Source organism: Aythya ferina (genome assembly GCF_964211825.1).
Source record: "Aythya ferina genome assembly, chromosome: 2".
NCBI lineage: Eukaryota > Metazoa > Chordata > Aves > Anseriformes > Anatidae > Aythya > Aythya ferina.
Genome location: NC_140297.1, coordinates 35,364,349 through 35,387,643, shown reverse-complemented (window position 1 = coordinate 35,387,643; position 23,295 = coordinate 35,364,349). Strand labels below are relative to the sequence as shown.

The 23,295-nt window shown below is 42.9% G+C and overlaps 2 protein-coding genes across 2 annotated transcripts in view; one reads left to right on the top strand and one right to left on the bottom strand.

Annotated features, from left to right (window-relative positions):
• Positions 1-8,043, bottom strand: part of SNX10 (sorting nexin 10) — a 37,866-nt gene extending 29,823 nt beyond the window's left edge. Inside the window, exon 1 of the mRNA XM_084510890.1 lies at positions 7,901-8,043. The gene's annotated coding sequence lies outside the window, so the exon portion shown is untranslated. The remainder of the gene's footprint in view (positions 1-7,900) is intronic.
• On the top strand, positions 3,359-9,932 carry LOC311432447 (uncharacterized protein; the record flags this gene model as incomplete). Its single annotated transcript, XM_084510897.1, has 4 exons — positions 3,359-3,597; positions 7,815-8,173; positions 8,764-9,187; positions 9,231-9,932. The coding sequence occupies 3 exons, from the start codon at positions 3,359-3,361 to the stop codon at positions 9,072-9,074; spliced, it is 909 nt and encodes a 302-aa protein (XP_084367023.1). The 3' UTR covers positions 9,075-9,187; positions 9,231-9,932.
• Between the last annotated feature and the right edge of the window lie 13,363 nt (positions 9,933-23,295).

Here is a 23,295-nt window from a genome sequence, read left to right as displayed (position 1 = left end):
TCACCAAGCATTTTGATCAGGTCTGTTCAAAATGCTGTGTTTCTTAGGTCTTTAAGATGACCGAGCCCTTAAGAGATCATTACAATGATCCAGCTGGATGTCCTACATGTGAGCAGTCCCTAACACAGGGGCAACTCATGCATGCTCTCTTCCACTGAAGAGCTCATCAGATGGCCCATCACTACTGCAAAAACTTAGTTGTGTTGCATCTGTGTTGCTGCACTCGTACATTGCACTAGTTTGTCAGCTAGATTTACTTATAGTTAACTATTTAATAACGTATTGAAGGTGAATTCAGCTGGGCAGCTTGCTTGTTGAACAGGCTTTGTTCTCTATCTCTAACTCTGCTAGCCTTTTGCTGCATGAAAACTATGTTTTGGAAGCAAATAGCTTTTAAATAATTTTACTCATTACTGAAGCAGACAGTTCTGAGGAGCAAACAGCATTTGGCAGGACGAGTTATTCACGAGAATGCCCAATAAAAAAGAAATTCAGACTGAAAATCAGTGATTCATCCATTACCACTGGATTTTCTGCTTTTCATTTCTACGTGCCTACTAAATATTACGATGTCATTTGGGGTACATTCACCTCAATTACAGTTCTTACCACTGTTACACCATGACCTCACAAGGTTGGCATCAGCCCCTGGCCAACTATCAGCATAGGAAGAAGTCTTCTAGTATGGAAAACTCCTTTCAGGAGCTAAGAGAGAAGAACAGGAGACATGACAAACACAAATAACGCGGTTATTACACTCATTCAACTCTGCAATCAGTCCTGTTTGCATATATGGCCAGATTTCCCTCTGCGGATGGAAGAAGGTCTCTGAAACTGGAACAACAGCGTCAATTTATATAATCACACCTTTAGTTAAATAAGCTGTAGCCTGGTTTGTGCGTTTGGACATAACTGAAGTCCCAGTTCGTGGTCTTACTGGCAAATCCTCAATAAGCATCCGTCTGGTGGCTGCTAGCAGTTGCCAACACCCATGAGCTCCTCCCCAGCTCTGCTGCCCCAAAGAAAGGTGAGGATGCTGTGGGAACGATGGCTTTCAGCTCAGGGTCACTGTTTAAACACACATCTCAAAACCAAACAGCAACCAAAGCAACTCAGCTACGAAAGGTCCAAAACGGGCAGCAGCAGCCACGTGTCCACTGTAGATGGAAAAGAGTAGAGGAATCCTCTTTGGATGAGGGGGTATCCATCCTAACCCATACCAGAAACTTTCCTGAATAACTGATGCAATCAGGCTGCTATGGCTAACAGCCATGGAAATAACAGCACTCCTCAGAATTAAACTTTGCTAAAAATCCAGTCAATGGGTATCAGATACACCGAAACCCGTTATCATTTTCCACACTGCCTGCAGACTCACAGCTCAGATGGTTAGGGCAAGCCGGTCAGCACCCAGGGTTATAACTACGGAAGGTCTGGTGATCCTCGGTTGGTCAAAATAATTCTGCTATGTCCAGAAACATGCTAGTGGTCATCACTGTCATCATTTAAGAACATTGGCAAGAGAGTGCTATAAGCAGAGGCAGGATCTTTTATGAGAGGTTGGACATATACCTGGAGAAACAGGACAAATAAATAAACTCCTGGTTTCATAGTCAGTTAAATTGCTGGGATTGTAAATGCCAAAGCTGCATTTTTTCCAAGCAGACTTGTTAGTAGAATAAAAAATATTTAACCCAAAAGGCTTGCCTTGGATAAGGAGTTCCCCAGCTCTGAAGAGCCTGGAGAACATGGAAGAATCAATTTTGAAACCATGTAAAACCATTGCTTTTACCCATATACTATAGTGTAACACATTGAGAGGGCTAGCTGCTCTCTTCCTCGCCAGCAGGCCAAAGAGATCTTCCTTCCAAATCCACCTGTGATTACTAGTGAAACAGCAGTCAGAAGGTTAGTCAGAAGGCTTAGTTTCTGTGCAAGGATTTGTGTCAAGCAGTTCTCCATTAAATCCCCCAAAGGGGCATTTTGGCTATAAAACCTGTGACTCTTGGATCTTACTGCCTCAAACCACTGTCACAGTCTGGGAGGTGGAAGGACCACGTAAGCCAGCCACCCGGTTGCTTTCCCCATCATCTTCACGGCAGCCCCCACCTTTACAGATGGGAGACAAGGGGCTTTGATCTTACCCCGAGTTTCCCCTCCTGGCTGCCCACCAGCCCTGCTGATTCAGCCCCACACAGCTACGCAGCAACCAGTCCTCACTGTCCCCACCAAACATAAGGAAGCTGTAAATCCTCAGGCAGCAGAACAACTTGTGTCCCAGTCATCACATGCAGGCCTCAATATTTCACATCTGGATACACATCAGGGCACTTTGGGCTGTGCTCCTCCACACCATGAGAGATGAGGCTATCTGGCTGTTCTCAGTGTGAGTATGATCGCAATGACACCGCGCACTGATGGGACTGTTTATATGTGTGGATGCCCAGTGTGTCACGGGCTCTGGTATTACCAGAATGCTCCACAGCACACGAGGCCCACAGCTACGTATTTCATAGCTATTTCCCTTCTCCCTGTAAACAAACCCTAGCACGCAACTTCTAGCCTTGCTTCTGAATGCTTCCTGAGTAGAATTTAATTTCTTCTGGGAAGAAGCACACCGCTCCTGGGGAAACAAAGCCTAACCCTCTAGGAAGGCGGCTGAAGATCTCGTCAAACGGGTACCAAAGTCATGACTAACCCAAACCCACACGGCCCCATTATGCAATTAAAATGGCGAGGCTAATGGAGTGCCCCGAGTTATAACCCTGTGACTGCTGCGGCAAGGTAGGCCAGCAGCTAGGCCCCGGGGGAAAGGAGGGGCAGCAACGTGAACGCCAGGAGCCTGCTGACAGGAGGGTCAGGGTGTGCTGCTCCTCCTCGGCTCAGCAGCAAAATGGAGGCTTTGTTGTAGGAAGGAGAAAGGCACCTGTTCTGCCATGAAGTACAAAATACCTCCGAGTGAGTGTGTCTTGCAAGACAACTCTCCGGCAGAGAAGAAAGGGAGAGCGAGGAGTAATTTTCTCAAGCCACAAGACTTTTAAATACCAGGGAACGGGAATTTCTTCATACCACTCGGCACAAAAAGCCAACGCCAAAAGCAAACTGCATTCTCTTTCTAAATACAACAGTTGCAGTAACAAAATCATTCTTAGCTTATTTGTTCTTAAACAAATGAAACTAGTCAACTTGCACCCTGCCGAAGCACTCTGTGGCAATCCATCGTGTCAGTCACAAACACTGCTTTCACAAAGTTATTGGAGCAAAAAGAAATGCCTTTCAAAGTGATTGAGCCCTTCCTCTTGGGCCAGACCCACAGGGTCATGCTGAGTAAAGGTCTGAGCAAGGTTCAGGTCTACCGATGAATGTACCTCTCCTGGGTCACGTCCTGAGGGAGGCATCTGAAAGAACCTGTGCTGAAGGGCCAGCAGCCAGCAAACCCTGCCAGCCCACAGACACCAACCTGCACGACACCAACCCCAAGACGAAACCTGTTCAAAGACAGGCCTTTGGTAGAAGAGAACAAGCAAGGATCGATATTATTTACACAACCATCCCCCAAGTAGTGAAGGAGCGCATAGAGCTGGAAGCGAGCACAGTGTAAGCAAAGAGGTTGGCAGACAGAGCACGGGCTACTGGCTTCTTTAGCACACACTCTGTGGAGAACATGACCAGCAAAGGCCAAGAGGAAATTGCTTTCTGGGACTAGAAAACCTCCTCTGGGACCAGAAACCCTTCAGGCACTTAAGGTTTCTGTGAAGACTTACCACTAATTAGACCTCAAGAAGAGAAATATCATTTTGAAGTTCTCTAAGTTGAATGAGAATCATTCAAGTAACATGGTGGGAAGTACAGGACCGTTTGCAATGTTTTTCTTGTATTTTGTTCTCTTAAGTCTCCCAACAATCCCCCTGTCCTGCAGAAACCCAGACAAGTAGGATTTGGATACCTAAATATATGTATATATATAATATAGTGTTCAGTGTCTTTGTGGATGCTCACTAGATATTGTACTTACTCTTCAGCTGCTGCCCAAGAAAAAGGTGGACCAGCTGCTGGTCAAGTGCCATGACACCAGCCTCATACAGACATCTGGGTCCCCCTGGACAGCCCCTGAATGGCCCCAGTCACCTGTGTCAAGGCAATGTGGTGCCACGTGCATGAAGATCACTACACACTGCAGCCTCTCCCACCACGAGGCTCGGTCTCTGTGCTCAGACTGTTGCAGGGGGTCTTGGCTCTGAGGTCTCTCTGCAGTCCCTCCTCTTGTTCTTCCCCTCCTGCAGGGGCTTGACTTCAAAAGCCCAAAGAGCTGCTGACCACGGCTGTGAACATGTTGGAGCTTCTGCTGAGGAGCAGAGCATGGTGACAGCCTTTGTGCTCAAGTGCTGTGACCACTCATGCAGACACTACTGAGATGACAAGCTTTTATTTTTGCTTCCCTGTTTCCCAATGTCTCTCTGTATGCAAATCGTGAATGTTTCATAACCATATAAATTAATCAAGGGGGTGGTTTGTTTTTTTTTTTGTTCCAAGCCAGGGAAAGCTCATTAAAAGCATTTCTATTCTTAAACACTGTGCAGATTTAGCAAGTAATATTACAAATACACAGGCCCGGTGCCAAATAGCATGCATCATACTTGTACATGTAGTTCTCTTTAACTATGTTTTTGTTTGTTTGTTTTTAAGAACAAGCAAATATAGCATGATTTGCTGCTCTACCCCAAGAGTTATTCTGCCAACAAGTCAGAAAATTCTTAGAGGACACAAAGCTGTGCTTTCCTCTTAGTATTTTTAGTAACAGAAAAACAAAACAAGTTGCTGAGTTAGTTTCTTTAGATAATAAAAAGATACAAAATGTCTAACAAGCGGAAAAATAATCACAATATCCTAAATTAACCAGATCCTGCATTTATCTGTTTACAAAAAACAAAAGCCTATGCATTCTACGCACCACATGCATGGAAGTAAGATCCATGTGATACATTGCAGAGACATGATGCACTGCATTTGTCACCTTTCCTATCCTACCTGTCAACTCCCAGGAGGCAAGGAAAGCTTCCTCCAGCAGTCTGTGCTGCTGAGCAGATGCTCAGTGCCTTCTTTGGGATTAAATTTTAAAAATAACAAAATAAAACACCATCACTGCCAAAAAAAAAAGAAAAACACACACACACACAAAATGCCAGAGAAGTGTTTCCTTCTTTCATATGAATAAATTATAAAACTGAATGATAAAAGCAAAGGTTTCAGTTGCCTGAAATTATGGTAATGGGGAAAAGTACTGAGCAAAAATTGACTGAAATGGGGCTGACAGCATGATTCAGCTCTTTACTGTCAGAAGTGCCCGACTTTTATACCAGTGCTCTTGACATGAATGTTTTATTACCCAGAATCAGAGGAATAGCAGAATAACAGGTGAAGCAAGCATATTTGGCAGGGCAGGTGCAGCCCTTGGGTGAGCGGGAATGCTGCTGTGTGCAGGGGGAATAGGCAGCAGGGGAAAGGAGGGAAGCAGCAAGAAGTGCTGCAGGGTTGCTCAGCTGGGAACAGGACGCAGGAAATTTCAAAGCAGCACCTGCCATGATCCTCTCCGGGTAGGAAAAGCTGTTTTTTAAGAGTGTCACGTGCAGCAGCAGCATGAGCTGTGTAGAAGTGTCTAGGAACGTCACCTTTGCCCTTACTATGATCTGGTCCTCACCCACACAGCGCTACTACCTTACACCATGTCACCGGTCCCCGCTGGATGGTGACAGTTCTCCAAGAGCATTCACATCACGTTTTTATCAGCTGATGATTCAGTGCTCCATCCCTTCCCGTGCCTGAGAAATATTCTGTTTGAGCAAACAGCCAAGAGGTTTTTGCTCTATACCGCACATTGCTTCGGAAAGGAGACCCCAGAGCGCTCGGAGCCTGCAGCTGAGCACTGCTCTGCTGGTTTCAGACCCCAGCACTGCCCCTGTGCTGCAAGTGGATGTACAGAGCTGTGTCCAGGTGCTGCCTTGAGAAGAGCTGCTCTTCATTAGCTAACATGGAAACGCACAACTGAAAACAACTTCTAAGTGTATGAAAGGTCAAAGGGAGAGGCCTTGAAGAGTAAGGGCAATGTTTACCCAGCTCTGCCTGCGAGGCAGGGAATGGGGGAAAAACAGAACCTGAAGGGCTGCCGGGATGGGATCCAGGCAATGTTTCATCAAACACTGTGGTGGTTCTGCTGCAGCTTTCTACCGGGCTAACCCTGACTGACTGAAGCATAAGCACATCTTTAAAGAGAAAAATGAGAAAAAGAAAAATGCAGCATGGAAATCAATTACTATCTTATGGAGCTGTAAGAATTATTGCGGCAGGTTCTGTCACAAAACACCTGAGTTTAGGAAGGAGTATCTGCTAGCTGGCAAATATTGTTTTTCACTGGTGAAGAGGCATTAATCATTAATTCCAGCAGCCCAGCAAATAACTGCAGTTAGGCCATATAAACAGACATAAATGAAATAGGAGCTATGACACCCATGTAATTTATAATGGGTTTTCCACTTGTCTGAACATTAAGAGGTATCTTATTAAACAAATATTTTTTTTGGTCTATGTTTAAAGTCTGTTGTTTTCCTTTTATTTCATAAATTCTTTGGGACCAATGACTGCCTGTTTGCCTGTGTCTGTGCCGCTTCTACCACAGGGCACAAGTAAATAAATAAGGCTTCTAGGTGCTACTTTCTTCTAATTACAGTAGAGCATCATAGAGGTTATGTTGTTAGTACTTTAGTAATAATATTTGCAGAACATATTTCTGCTTTAAAAAAAAAAAAAAGGAAGCATTTTATTTCCGCAAATAAAATTTAGAGTCATAATAGTCTGTAATAAAGTTCACGTACACTACAAGCCCTTAGAAGTATGTTCATACAAGTATGGTACACCAATATAAGATCTTCAAATTGAAATTAATTAAAGATAAATCCTGCATAGACTAAGAATAAAATATCCATGATATGCAACATGCTTCTGGATTTCAAATCACAAGTGTTACTCTCATCTTCTGCACCTAGAAGACACCAGTATTTCAGTTTTTCTGAGGGATGGCGTGTTCAGCTTGGGTCACTCAGGCTTTTCCTGCATTACTTTCGGTTTCAGTTTCCCCCCACAGGTACAGGAAGAATGTCCCCTCTACCCCGAGGTCCTGTCCATCTGACACACAAGTGGCAGACACAAACCCAGGCCACTGCTCCCCTCCCGCGATGTCCAAGGAAGGGACCAGACATGGGGCGAGCGGGGACGTGGCCGTGGGCCAGGCGGGGATCCCAAGCACGGGCCAGACCCTAACCCTCCATGGTGCCACTCTGTGCTCTGTGTGCCATCAGAATTTGGCAGCACGGCCCCAGCACGGTCCCACAGCAGAAGTGTCACACAGCTGGGGGGCTGTGAGGATGCCGGGCCAGCTCGGCGGGTGCGGGACGAGAAGCAGGGAGGCAGCCACCCCTCCCTCCATGCCTCCATCCGCAGGTCACCGTGCCCAGCTCCGCTGCCTGCCCATGGCAGAAGCCAGCAGCACAAAAGCTGCTGTTGGCACCTCCTTCCTTTTACAGGTTTTATGATGTTTTAAGCGTATCGCCACCAGCTCGCTTCCCACGCTCCCCCAAATCCTCAGCGCTTTCGGCAGCACGCGATGAGGAGTAAAAACAAGGCCGTCTCCGGATTAACACAAAGAGAAATACGATGCATGAAAAATTCATTATAATGCATTATAATGCATTAATACATATACATACAGCATATATTTATGTAACACGTAATTCCGTGCACAGAGTATCTGTATGACACAGCGCCCAGCTGCCCGGCGCTGCACCCTCACCTCGGGGCGCAGCGACCCCCTCCCCTCCCCCCCCGCCAGCAAGCCTCGGTAACGCACCCTGGGTCTGTCTGTCCGTCGGTCTGTCGGTCTGTCCGTCAGCCTGTCGGTCTGTCTGTCTGTCTGTCCGTGTGTCCGTCTTCACAGCCACCGCAGCCGGAGCCGCCCCTAGGCCGGGCGGTGCCTGGCACGTCAGCGGCACCGGGGCCCGGCCCCCGGCCCTGTCCCTGTCCCTGTCCCTGTCCCCGCCCGGCCGCCGCCGTCACCTGGGGCCCGTCCCCTCGGCAGGAGGCAGGGACGGGGACACCCGCCCCGAAAATGAGCGAAAAAAAGGTAAAATTGGGACTGCCGGGAAGCTCCCTGCGCAGGCGTGGAGAGGGGGCCTGCGGGAGCTGGGCTGCGGCGTGGGGCGCGTAAAGAAAGGTGCTCTGGGGGCCTTTTAGCTAAGGGGTTAGAAGTGATGGTAATTAGGACAGATAAACCCAATTTTATACACACACACACACACATATATATATACATCTTTTTGAGGAGGAATGAAGTCTCTCCTGAATGTTTATTCCCTCAGGAAATCAAAATATCAATCATTTTTTGGGGTTTTCGCTTTTTTTTTTTCACCCCAATCATATCTTTGAGAGCTAGATGTTATCATTTGAAGAGTTCTTTCTTTCTTTCTTTATTTATTTATTTATTTTAATGCTTGATATTGTGTGAAATATTGGAGATGGGCCTGGAAACAGCATTGTGACTTCGTGCCCCATCTCTGCAATAGCCCGTCCTTGGGTAGTGCAGTTGGGTTCCTAAAAAGGAGCTTAAGGTAGCTCAATTTGGCTTCTAAAAGCTACCCTAATGAGCCTAGGGGGATCGGGAAATGCTGGTCTCTTGCTGCTAATGATAAACATGTCTTTTCTTTTTTTCACCAGTTCCTCCACCTGCTAACACAGGGAAGGACTTGGAGCTCCTGGACGTGTTTCCCGATGTGCGCAGGGAGAGCAGATCTGCAGGCAGCAACCTCCCTGTGAATCGGCAGTCCTGGAAGACACTCCTGGGTGCTGGAGCAGCACTGTGCACCTCTGGCCTATGCCAATTTCCAGGGACGTCTGAGGACTTAGCATGGCTCAGCAGCCAGTCCCAATATACAACTCATTTGGACCTCTGTTCTGGAGCAGAACCAAGATTACTGAACTGGACAGGGGCTGTGTCAGAGCAGCTGCCCTCTGTTAGCAGAGAATAGCTCTGCTCACATACAGTTTACTGCTGTAAAGGGAAGCAAAAACAAAGTACAAAGAGGGCCTTTGAGCCCCTGTTATTGTCAGGAGGAATTCTCTGAATGAGTAGGCCAGGAAGGTAAAGCTAAGGTTCTTTCTGTGAGATGAATTTATTTTAAGAGTAATAAATAAAAGCACCTTAGGAAAATACCTTCTACTTAGAGTAGAAGGTATTACTTTTCTGTTACAACAAGTAGTAAGGGTTTCTACTTCCGAAGTGCTGAAATACTCTTCTTATCTATGTACTGTTAAAGAATCACCAAAGAATCTGAGCAACTTCTCTGATTTTTAAAAAGGAGAAGTGATTTGAATATATGTTTACTTCATTCCTAAATACTGAAAAACATAGAATATTGTCTTTTTATGTAATCTGTGGGTTGATTTATCCCATAAGATGTGAAAATATGAAGCAAGTTCTGGGATTAAATATAAATTATTACTTTGTCTTGCAGCAGAATACCCCAAACTTTATTGGATAAGAGCCATTATGCAAAACAGTACAGAACCATGTAGAGATCAATATGAACAACTTATTCATAATGATGAAGTACAGAGAATTCCAGAAGTGTTACATAAAATTGTCTGCAGTGACCTTTTTGTTCTGAAACATTTGTAACTTTTGGTTCGACAATGAACCAATAAACCATTTTGGTTCTGAGAAATGATTGACAAAGAAAGGCCAGACAGAAAAGACAGAAATGAAAAAGGAAGACCGAGGCTAGCTGGCAATCAAATAGCTTTCTGCAGGATTGCTAGTATAAACTAGTTTTCAGAAGGCAAGTTCCTGTTACACTTTAACATAATAAAGATGATTATCAATGAGATTTATAAATCTCTGTGTTATTTCAATACATTTGTGAAATAATGCTGCCTCTAAGCCACACAATTTCGCTAGCAAAAAATCCCAATTAGATACAGTCACATTTAGCAACAGAAGATGTACAAGCAAGTGTTCTTAATGAAAAAGGAAAAAAAAGTAATTATTGATAGGGAACACGTCTCTTTCAGAGTTCTGTTCAAGCTTCTGAACTGTTTGTTTATACCATTTCAGTGCTCAATTCCTTTTTAAGGCTTTTGTTGTTGTGTCCCATTTCTGTGTCATATTGCATTACCTCTTTCCATAAGGGTATGGTAAGCAGATATTTTCCAGGAAAGAAAGGAGATTGGAAAACATCAGATCTTACCAAGATGACTGTTTGCGGTGAGCAGGAGAGCATACATGTAAAAGGACTGGCCGCTGATCATCACAACATCTACATTTTGTGGTTCTGAAATGGAAGATCTGTCCAAGACCTCCTAGATTAATTTCTTCAAAGAAGTGTGTTCTTTTGTGGGGGGATCTACTTAATTCATTTTATAGTTTAATTTTGTCAATACACCCACAAAATTTTCCTAATCTCAGTCATCTGCACTGAAATTTCCTATTTTATGTTCCGTTCTCTACTTTTTCATGGATGACTGGGGCCATATGCTCCAACTCCTTTCCATTCTTCCTCTTGCCAGCAAAACAGGCTCTCAGTTTGCATTGAGCTCTATAATGCTGTCTGGTGAGAGATCCAGAGGGACCCATTGGATATTACTCAGAGCATCTACAGCAGGGGAAACAGCTTTCAATTCAACAAGCAAAATTTGGGATAATTGCAGCAGAAAAAAAATAATCTATTAGTATAAAATATAGCATCCTAGGAAAACACCAGGGAAGACTGAGAAAACAGGAGGGAAAATAGAAAAAAAAAAAAAAAAGACCAAAAGGACTGGGAAAAGAGAATAAATATACTGTGGAAAGGGATAGAAATGAGAGGGGTGGAGTCTAAAATGGGTGTAAATAAGGGAAAGTGATGACTTAGGCTAGTTCTGTTGCCAGTTCTGAATTTGCATAGAGGAAATAACTGTATGTTTTCTGTAAAGTTCTCATGCTATTTTTGTCCCGACTGTTTTCACACCAGTGGTGGTGTGCCATGACATGATTTCCACCAAGGTTTCTCTGACAGCTTCCCAGGGATGCAGCTCTGGTGCTGGTGTGAACGGTGGAGGCTTGCTGCTGACGTTATCTAACCCGCTGATCTGAGGGGATTTCTCTTTCTACACCTACAGCTCCTTAATGCTGTAATAAATCAATTCCAGTTACTGAAGCATAAGATATTTTTCTCCCTGCTTCAGCCAAACAAGAGGGACTTGATTCTACAATAGCTCTTAAAATTTGCACTGAAATAAAGTACTACTCTGCTATCGTGACATCAGTTCAACTTATTTCAGATTAAAACTGTGACACTCATTGCCTAAGAAGGGCAAACCTGTGTGCGTCTATGTTAGCATTTTATTGCAGTTCAGTTACATAGTTTTGAAGCAAATTAGGTTGACCTCCTCTCCTCCTCTTTGTCCTGTTTGGTGGAGCATCCCCAGGACACACAGAGGAAACATTTCACCTGCAATGTAGCAGGAAGCTGTGCTCCAGCCACAAATGGAGCAGCCTAGAAACACAAACCCGACCAAGCAAGCACAGCGTGGATGCTGCTCTCCCGCTCAAATTAGGGTGCAGTGCAGAGCTCTTCCTGTGGTGCCATCCCGCGTGCTAACACAGTGATTAAAACACAATGATGCTAGCCCCATGTTTATGGCCTCAGCTATTTCCCTAGGCTGGGGTGAAGCTCGACACCCAGAAGATGCTGCAGGACTGCTTGGATCCAGACTGCTTGATCACATTATGAAAAAAATAATTTCAGATGCAAAACAAAATTCTTGAGTGCACCAGATACCCTTCCTTGAACTAGAGCTGCAGTTTTAAAAGATGCTTGGTGCCTCGGTGTTGTGGGAGGTGTAAGGATTAAGAGAAGAGTGAGAAGAAAGAAAGGAGCTCTTCCAATATTTCCTGTTATTTGTTTGTGTTCTATGGTGGAAAACAATTTTCCCTTCACAATGTTGTCATTTTGTATTTGGCAAGTATTGATTTTTTTTTTTATTTATTCATTTTTTTTAGCTTGTTTGCAGTAAAGCATGAAATGAACACATTTGCTGGTGCTAGTAATTTTTAGCCCTTTTCTATGTGTATGTATAACAGTAAGCAATCAAATAGATTTCAATAGTTGTATCCAAGAACACAGCATTCCTTCAAGCAGGTTGGACAGATGCGCTGATACCTAAAGTTGCTGGAGGATTGAAACCCTTAGCCTTGGGTTTTATGTGAGCAAAACTAAGGGAGTTTTAGATGAAAACAGAACAAGCAAGTTATTAGTACACTGGAAATTTTAATGCCATTAATGTAGTAGATTTAAACTTGATTTTCTGAGTGCAGTGCTCTCGTATTCAGCAGCATCTGCTAAGTTTGCAGTCTCAAAGGTGCCTGCCATAGGAAAACAAGGTCTGCTCAAGCAAAATTGGGTCAGACAGAGGGAGGGAGGAAGGGAAAGAGGGAGGGAGAGAAAGAGTATTATCAGCATTCACATGGACCATGAGGAAGGACTGTTTATTGTGTTTCAATTTTTCCCCCTTAAATAGTTCCAATTTTCTGTATTATATCTCATGTGAAGACAAGCTAAAATGGAAGGCCTCTCTGTTTCTAGAGTGAGCAGGAAGGCACATATCAAATGAGAAGAACAATTAGTGAAAACTGCGCACTGTCTTTTCAACTCCAGCAGAAACCAAATGCTTTATTAAAAACTGAAAACCATCAAGAAGAGCTACAATCCATTGCCATCCTTGCTGTTGCAAAGAGTTAGCTGGCCAAACTGCAAGTCTTGCATGGCATTCTGAAGTACAAATAAGCCAGCATGAAATAAACAAGAATATTTTTAAAGGGACTCCTCCTTTACACATTTGATAGCAGCAGAGGAATACAGGCCTCCTTTTCCCTTCTCCCCTCTAACTTTGTTTCCTACAAGGTGTTTGTTGCTTCCTCGCTTTATTTCTGGCCAATTTTGGTTCTGTTTGCTTTTGTTTTTCTAGGTCAGGTTTAACAGATTAACACAGAGTCATTGTATTTATTTGCACAGATTCACCAGGCTGACAAAATCAGCACCCAGGGCAAATGCCTTAGCCACAAAATATACAGCCTGCAAATCCTGCTCGATACTTAGGACTATTTCAGAGCAGATGATAATAGTGTAAAACAGTGGCTTGCTGGAAGTGTCTCAGGTGCTGTTTTTCCATCATTAGTTTCTTTCTGGTTCTCTGCTGGCTTCTGAAACAGATGCGTATGGCGGTTGTTCAGTAGTCCCCCAGCTTCTGTGGTTGGGGCAGATACAAAAATCTTCAGACGTTTCAGGTTGACTATGATTTAATTTGTCCTCTGAAAACATCTGGGTTCCAGTGTCTCTAAAGGCAGCCAAGGGCAATTTTATACCTCAAGAGGGAGGCATCTGGGTCAGACTGTCTGTAAATGATAGTGTTTTTTTTTTCTTTTGGCCATTGGCCATTTGGTAAGCACAGAAACTGTGTGGCATGTGAAAGGCATACGGACTACTCTTCACTCCCCACCGTCGTTCTGATACGTTCATAAAAAGAGGTGGAACAAGAACAAACTTGCAATTTTACCAGTCCAAGGACTCTCAGTTAGTAAGTCCATTTCCTCTATTTGTATTCTGGTTTTTCTTTTGATGCAAAGAAAATCCTCATGCGCCATTTATTTATTTATGCCACATCTGAAAAACGATGACAAGATTACCCATCCTTTATCAGCCTTAGAGGGAGACCTGTTCTGAGCAGATTGTGCATGTGTACTTCTAAACGAGCATCTGTTTCATTTGGCAGATTAACCTACAATTTTCACCACACTGCAGAAGCCTGTGCAGAAACCTCACCCAGAGCCAGAGGAACAGAGGTGGGGCTGCCCCGCTGCCATGACTTCTGCTGTAGTCTTCCAGGCAGTGTCCATGCAATGACTTGCTGAGAAAACTTCTTGTTGCCCACAGGCAAAAGGAGTTGAAAGTAACTAGCAAGGGGAACCAGGGGAAGCCTGAAGGGAAGCCACTAAAAAGCCAGGAGGAATTAGTAGTTTTGAGAGGCATTTGGTTGATGGTTTTTATCTGAGATGAGCACAGACAGGAGGGACCAAGTTGGCAGTGAATATTTTAAGAGAAGCTGTAGCAAGGTGGCTACAAATGAAGATTAAGAACAGCAAGGTAATTAGGAGAAGCAGGTTTGGAAAGACAAAGACCTAGTGGGCCTGGCATTATTGACAGAACGGTGGTGTTACTGGGGAAGTGACCACTTTTCATAACAGCTGAAGCATGTATGCTTGTTCTAGTCACACACTGAGAAGAAAGAATATTTCCCACTGGTACTTTGACTGCAAAGGGTCAGGACTTAAATCTGTGTTGAAGACCCAGCAGCTGAACAGTTACCACACATTAGCTGATTTACAATAACTGGTGCTGGTTCATGTAAATGCCATATCATACTATCAAATTTAGCAGGCAACAAGAAGGATTTAAGTGACTGCTATCATCTTGCATTCCCTTACTTTGCGATCATAGTTTGTGGGCAGCTTCCACAGCATGAAGAGCAGATTCCTGCTACTTTGCAAGAATTCTCATGCCATTATCTTCCCTTAGCCCTATTGCATGGTCTTCATGGACTTATGCTCTTGTACCTGTCATTCAGGGGGCTAACCAGAATAAACCAGAATATAACCAGAATAAATACACTGGTACAATTCCTGTTAATAATGTATTATGCTGTTTTAAAGCTATTGCAAATTAGTATAACTCACCCTTTCCTTAGCATAGATAGAAGCTTATCTAGTGCCAACTTAATGAAGTCTTTGACAAGGCTGTATTATTTATTTTAGACATAACTGTAGTCAGAATGGTACTACTCTCATATGAGGGTACTACTCTCATCTGTAGAAAACTCTATTTTTGGTTCATCTCAAAGGGTCTCGTTTAGTCTCTCAGCAGTTAGTCAAGTGTATCAGCTATCTCCTCCTGCTCAGCACAGCTACATCAGGCAGGCTTCACCCTGCTTCTTGACCATGTTCTCTGCACATTTCAGAGAAGTGCATCCATTGCCTTAAAGGCACTGCACTGAATAAATGCCATTTTTTTTCAAGTCTGTATGGAATAAGCAGTTATGCTTATGTAATATTTAAGCTTGTGATAAAATTTACATCATATGCACTAGTATATTTGAAATGGTGTTTTGATTGTCCCATAAACAGACAGAAAACACATTCTAGGGTGCAAGTGGTGCCGAACTACTGTTGCTTCTTGGCAATCAGCAGACTCAACTTTGTGAGCTGCATGGTTGACTTGCAGCAGTATCTCAGCACCCCAAGCAGCTTCTGGCTAGCTATTACCTCATCATGAAGCCATGCATTCAGTGGGTCGATTTCCTTCATTTTGTAAATTTACAATGAAGGAGCAGTGCACTTTGTGCTACTTTGCATTGATCTATATAAGGTGGTTACTGTGAAACGATCTCAAGTGGGGAATTCAAAGCCCAGCAGGCACTGTGCACCAGTTCCTCACATAGATGCACTTGTTTGACATGACGGATGGCTTTGCTTTTAACATATTTCACTTCTCATGTGTATTAAGTGAAACCACACAAATGCATACTTATGGCAAAAAAAAAGTGCTCCCCTAAGGAGGTGTTGCAGAATAGATCCTCTGCTGTACCTGGTCTGAGCTATTTCTTGTGCAGGCAAGTCCTAGGGTGCACATCGTGGCTTTGTCTGCTCTTAATGACTTTAATGGGAGGTTTATTCATTATATTGTGTGGCCAAATAAGCTAAGGCCAAAGACTCTGTGACAGATGTGTTACTTAATTAGATATGCTTTCAAGTAATTGAGGGACTCTTCAGTTTCTGCTTATGTCTAAATTACTTTTTTCTGATCCCAAATTTCAAAATATATTTTTTTTAGTTTTTTAATTACCTTGTAATCACCAGTATGGATATCAGGGGAACTTTTGTGGTGGAAAGAGTGGTAAGAATTTCCTAGTCAAATTGCTACAAAACCCTTTGGTCTGGCCTTAGGATTAGCTGGCGCAGTAATGTGAGTAAGGAGGATTGCAATGCCTCCTGTCTTCAATCAGCCTGCGGCAGGGGATTCCCTTGTGAACTTGCTACAATTTCAAATAAATATTTCCATGCTGCTCTGTGCCATTCTCACTTCATTAGCGCAATTAAGCAAGGAAATAAGTCTTGTTGCATGGATTTTTTCCCCATAAAGTTGCTGTATTCAAAATAGAGGCAGGCAGTGAGCAGTCTGTACTGCTGTAATTCAGCAGTTTCAGATAGCAAGTAACACAAAGGATGATAAGAAAGAGTGAGAGGCCTTCAATTGTTTGAATTTCATTTCTCCACTACTACAAAGTATCTCTTGAGTTTGTAATTGTGTCTTTGAAATGTTCTCCAGTACCGCTAGATTTATGTACATACATTGTCCTCCACAAATTCAAGTTTTAGTACTGCCTTTAACTTCAGTTTTGCCTTTGTAATGCACTGCCTAACAAATCAGATTGCCTCTTAAAAAAAAAAAAGAAAAAAAAAAAGCTTATCTTTATTTTAAGAGAAGCTAATATCTATCATTTGAAAGAGGGACTAGGAATTAAGCCTGCAATGGTCTCAGCATTGCAGCATTTTTGTAATAATGTTAAGACATGAGGAATGTTCCCTATGTCTTCTTTCCACGTAACATCCCCAGTATATGCCATAACCATTCCATCTGAATGGGTAAAGCTCCCTCTGCTCTGCGCATCATTTTTCTTCAGCCACTTTGTGGCATCCCCAGCCTTGCCTCAGCAGGTCAGCTCTGTGAGTCCACTCCAGTATTTACCAGATGTATTGCAAAAGGATGGGGAGTTTTTCAGTCAGAACTGTTCCAAGCGCTATTTTAGCATGAGAACTTTCTTGGAAAGAGAGCGATTTATCAACGTGAAATCTTTCAGCCAGTTTGGAATATCTGCATTGTACGGAGGCAACATTTCCAACTGCTAAGAAACTTTCCCAAATCTGCTTACCAGCATTTGCTGCGGTTGTTTTGCTGCTCTCACTCAGGAAGCAAACAGATTCTCCCAGTGCTCAGCATTGCCACAGAACAGCTACCCTGCAGTCCCCATGCTTGCTGTCTGCTGCTACTCCACAGCTGTCCCGGATGAAGTTAAACAGCTCCGCTCTCCTGCCCAAAAGTTCAGTAAAGCCAGTTAGATGCCAAGGGAGCAAGCAGTAAGTTGGATCTCTTAGGACATCACACCACCATCAATGTGAATACCAGCTATGAAACCGGCAGCAGGAATGTAGCCATGGCTCTCACAAAATCCACCCTGAGCAGCTGTTATTTCTCACAAGAATTATTGGTGGGGTAAGCTATTCCATTACAACATCTTCTCTCTGCTAAGGGTTTGTAACATTTATTAACGTTACATCTTTATTCAAGTTTCAAAATGCTGCTGTATTTAAATGTTACCATTTAGTCATTGTTCATCCTAACAATACATTTGGAAACTTCAGCATGGATGTTGCATGTCTGCCAAGGGATAAAGAAAAACAGCGTCTCTTTATTCCAACCTTGAACCATAACTAAGCAGTTAATATTGAGCGCATAATACGACCTTTATTCCCCAGGCCCAGTTACTTCCCTCTAAACGAACACAACATCCTCTTAATGGAGGCACAAATCTTCACGACAGGAGCTCCAACTGCTGATCTACTGGCAGCGAATTGATCAGTAAGCAGCAAGCAGGGTTAGATTCCTGAAGGGGGGCATCAGTGCCTGGAACCACCTTGAGGGAAGTTGCTGTTCACCTCTGAAATTCTCAGGGCACTGCTTCCCATTCCACTTTTGATACTCATGTCCCAAGAGGAGCATCACAAGGAGAAGGCCCTACAGAAATATCCACTTTCACAATCCCTCTTCTCCAATGGCTGTCATACACAAGCAGGCATCACCTTATGGGTTGTACACAAGCAGGTGCGCTTGGAGAGCTCCTGTGGTTCCCCATCATGGGTTCTTGGGTTCCTCGGGGTCTCCCCAGCCAGCAGGGGTGCAGGCACCCCACCTGCTGGAGAGGACAGGGTGCAGGCAGATGCCCAGCTCAGCCTGGAGTGCCACCTATTGAATCACCACACGGTTACACACTTAAACCCAGACACTGCATCTTGAACCACCCCACAAGTCGGCATCTCATTCAAAAAAAAGATATGCTTAACTATTTTTTTCCTAATCTGAGGGGATAGCATACATTTTCTGAGCAGTGATCAGCAAAATACTGACAGCCTAGGGTCTGTGACAAAACTACAGAATTTCAAAGGGCAGCCCATGAATTCTGCAGATATACAATCTCCCAAATATATACATATATATTTAAATCTAAGGCCTACAATGTATTATTTTATTAAAGCAAATCTTTGAACACCTCCACCTGGCTTGTTAATACTATAATTATTAAGATTGGAGTGGCACTCAGGCGAATGGAAGTGTTTCATCTGGCTTTTGTTCAGAAATGTTGCATCTTGCCTAGACTACCAGGGCTCAACGATGGAAGAAGCAAGTAGTTTCAGTTCTTTAGCTTCTCAATATATCTGGTGTAAGCAGCATTTTGCGGATCTAGGAAAACCAACAACACAATTAATTCCCTGCCTTTTGATTGTTGTTTTAAAAGGTGGGGAAGTAGTTCAAGCATTCTTTTTATTTCAGATATTAAAGAAAAAAATTAGCTGTCTCATTCTGTCTGAGTTTCAGTATTACGTCTTTTCTACGTGAAGACAAAACTTTCTGATTGTTGACCAAGGCTCAGTGCTTTTTGATGAAGACTTGGAAGCAAAAATACACACACATCTCAACTCTGTGCAGAACAGGGCACCTGAAGGAAACCATTTTGGGGAGGGAGGAATGAGATCCAGAAGCTAATGATGCCTCCCCTGCTCCAGAAAATGGGAGTGATTGGTACATTCAATAAAGAAAACTAACCCTGCCTTCCAGTACAAGACCCAGAAGGGCTATCTTTTCACCAGGTAAAAATTCTTTTTGCAGACAGTGCAATGAATGTAAGTACTTGACCACTTACTAGAACCATCATCTAATTAAAAAAATCATTGCAGTAAGTTATTGCATTCTCCAACACCACGCCATCAACACCAGCGTCTTTAGACCTCAGAATATGAGCTCCCAACTGGATGGTGCCATCTGGAACACTGGGAATCATATCCGATTCTCTCACCAGGTTAATAAATCCCACAGCACCTTCCAAGGAAGAAAAGCACCCTTCCTTTTTGTATGGGGGTAGATCAATTGCAGGCTCTTTGTCTGAGCCTGCAATTGATGTTTCTTTTTTGCATGTACTGCTTTTAGTTTAAACTATTGTCCTGGTTTCAGAAAGGACAGAGTTAATTTTCTTCCTAGTAGCTGGTAGGGTGCTACATTTTGGCTTAGGATGAGAAGAGTGCTGATAATATGCTGATGTTTTAATTGTTGCAGAGCAGTGCTTACACCAAGCCAAGGACATTTCAGCTTCTCACTCTGTCCTGCCAACGGGTAGGCTGGGGGTGCAGCAGGAGCTGGGAGGGGACAGACCCAGGACAGCTGACCCAAACTAGCCAAAGGGGCATTCCATACCTTATGGCATCATGCTAAACAATATATAGGGGTGGCTGGCCATGGTGGGGGTGCCGGACTGCTCGGGGCTAGGCTGGGCATTGGTCAGCGGGTGGTGCACCACTTGTTTTGTACACGTTATTATTCTTAGCACTATTATCATCATTATTGTTATTATTATTATTGTTATTATTATTTTTGTCTTAATAAACTGTCTTTATCTCAACTCACGGGCTTCACTTTCCATTTCTCTCCCCCATCCCGGAGAGGGAGGGGGGAGGGTGAGCGAACAGCTGCGTGGTGTTTAGCTGCCGGCTGGGTTAAACCCCAACCACCATCTACCACTTATTTGAAATATGAGCCCTGAATGCTTTGATAGAAGTCCCTGAGATGGATTTTGGAGATGTTTTCCATTTGAATTTCAAAAAGCTCTGATGTTACCCAAGTTGTTGGCTGGAATTGTCCTAACAGCAGCACGAGCATCATAAAGCTCAAAGCTTCTGCAGCCTCCTCCCAGGTCCCGCTGAGCCGCAGGTACCACCAAACACTTGTGCCTCATGTGCTGCCACAACCAAAGTCTGGGAAAACAGCAAAACACTGTTAAACTGGACGTGCCTGTGAACAGCATACATTTGAGAAAGGTAAAAGCAACTAGTCAGCGTATTCACTCTGCAAAACGAAGCGCTGAGGCACAGCTCCTTGAGCTACCAGCGACACATCTTAATAAACCATCAGAAGTGTGGCTCTGCTTGACCCTACAGTTTTGGTGCACTTTGGTGTGAGGTGTGGTCAGTCTTTGCAGCAGGATATTTTGTAGGGGGGGAGGCACCTCAAAAACTTGAGGGCACCTTAGGGGTCCAGGCTGAGAGGCCTCCCTCAGCAGAGCAGGCACATCTTCATGGCATCAGTTACATGCAACAGCTGAGGAAAAGGAGGTGGTGCTTGGTGAAGAGATTCCAAACCAAAAACATCAAAGGTAAGGAAAATGCTGAGGGTGTTGCAGGCAGCTTTTAGAACAGGGAAGAGGAACAATCTTTTAGAGTGCTAGAGCCTAATTTAGGTGCGTAAATAATAAGATAAATAATAACTTGCAGTTAAACAAAAAATATTCTGGTTACACTTGAAATTACAGCAACTTACAGTGAGTCCTAAATGGATATAACCCATTAAGGAAACTTCAAGCAGTTTTAGAGAACTGGATCACGAATCCAGAATTATCATTAAACACATAAAATTGGTTTCTGCTGAACTGATAGAATTAACTTGCAATGCTGGTTGCTTATTTTGCATATACTAAAAACATTCATTTCATTCCATTTAGCAGCAGTTCTGCAATTAGTTCTCTAAGGAACAAACCAGTCAAAATGAAGCTTGTGAAGTGATCCAAACTGGATCAGCTAATGAAGTGATCCAAACTGGAAAACTGAAGTTAAAATTTCTCAACAAACAACAGCGTGGTTGTGTTTAAATCGAGGGTATTTTCCTCACTCAGGGAGAGGGGTAGTATAGGAGCAAAGACAACCAAATACAACTTCCTAGGGAGTGTGGGGGGTGCTTTGGGGGTGGGTTGTGTTTTTTTTTTTTTGGTTTGGTTTGGACAGGAGCATCAACACAGAAGGATCATGAAAAGACAGCCTGAAATCTTTGTTTCGGTATCAGGAAGGACAATGAGCAGAAACCTCCGCACAACTCACTAACTACAGAAGATATTTCATTTATTTAATCAGTTAATTTTAAATTAATAACATTTGATAACGTCTTTTTGCATATGTACCCAGCACATTCAGCATAATTTTACATAACTTGTAACTTTAAAGTGTTGCATTTCATTACCGTCAAAATGCAGTTTGACACAAATTGAGGGGAAATAAAAAGGAAACATACCAGTCAGCATTTCTACCAGCATAATGTAAAAAATTAAATTTCTAAGTGTGTAACAAGCCGTATAGTATTTCAACGTGAATACAGTGCATTTTTACGGATAGTCAGAAGGAAGAACCAAATATAATGTAAAAGCTGTACCTAGATGCAAAACCACATTTTAAAGGTTACAAATTGTTGAGCATCAACCTTTCAACAAAAACCTTTACGTCTACCACTTACAATAACCAATAAATTGACTTTTTAACCTATATTGATTCAAATCAGCAACTTCTTATGAACTTGATATCCACACTTGAAACAACGTAAAGAAACTGCAAAGTTCAGACAATCAAACACAAACTGCAAAATAACTACCTTAAGACTCGGAACTGAAAACCACTTCATACTGAAGAAACAGGCAGGAAAATGCATGCTGCTTTAGGATTCTTGTTTAGTCTATTTCTCAGACAACTGGGTAAAAAGAAATGCTTTAAGAATAGAGGCCCCAAAGAATTAAGCCATGAACTCTGTAGAAGACTTGCACATGTGACAGATGCAGGGTGATTTGTCAAAGGAAGAAGCAAGAGAAGGTAGCTAAGCAGTGAAATTTATCGTTAACTGGAATAAGGGAACCCCCACATTAACACAGATCCCAAATTTTTCCCGCAGCCACAGTGACTGAACTGTGCCCAAATTCAGTAAGAAAAAAATCTTGATAAGGCAGTTACATATTAAAAAGGTAATTTAGCATCAGTTTAACCACCCGTGTTTAACTGCAATTAAGTGTTTTACAAGTTTTAATTCACTACATAAATGGCTTTTGAAACTACATGAGAACAAGTATTTTTAGTCATGATTTATGAAACTCTATCAAAAGAACATCAAGCATAGATTAAATTCCTTCATTTGCTCCTCAAAATACCACGTGAGGGTTTCCAGGAATTTTTTTATACATTTTTTTTTTTAAAAAAACTTTCTAAGAAAGCATACTGAGAGAATCTTAACCATCTCTCCTAGGACTCTGCCAGTAGCACATCACATGATCATTTTAGTCAGAACTCTAAAACTAAGAGGAATTCTGAAACGAAGTTGGCCATTGAGATACAAAGAGGCAAAGCTCAAGGCAAACTCTGCCATAGTAATCAGAACACAAATTAAAGAACAAGCATAGATGAAAGCAAGTGAGAAGAAAAGCAGGAATGACAACTGGAAGAAGAATGGAAAAAGGCAACTTTCTTCCTCCTGAGTTTCCCACCCCTTACTTGGCCCTTCTGAGGGCATTCCCCAAGGAGCAGATGATAAACTCACTTTAAAATTCAATCAGAGAGAGAAACAAAGTCTCGTTTAAAGTACATGACTTAGAATCTTGATTAAAATATTAAACTTTAAAGGCAGAGGGCTATGTAAGTATTTTCAGGCCACTGCTTGAAGCATAATTTTACCTGAACCATTGCTAGTTATAGTATAGCCCTGTACTAAGACCTGAAATTAGAGCAAAGGCTGATGCTGTCAACAGATCATTATTTTTTCCCCCAATACAACCACAGAGGCCACTTGGCCTTGTGACCAACAGCCATACTCAGGCAGCACGGCTGCTATCTGTGACTTAAACAAGTACCAAAGCACATTCATTTCGCAGCACAAAAAAGTTGGCCCTTCCTGACTGAAAAAAATTATACCCCAGGCATTGTTCACCAAAAATATAGAGAACCACAGCCTGGTACTGGTCTGGTATTGTCATTAGAGAATAGCAGTGGGGTAATATTAATCAATCTACCCCCAAAAACAACTT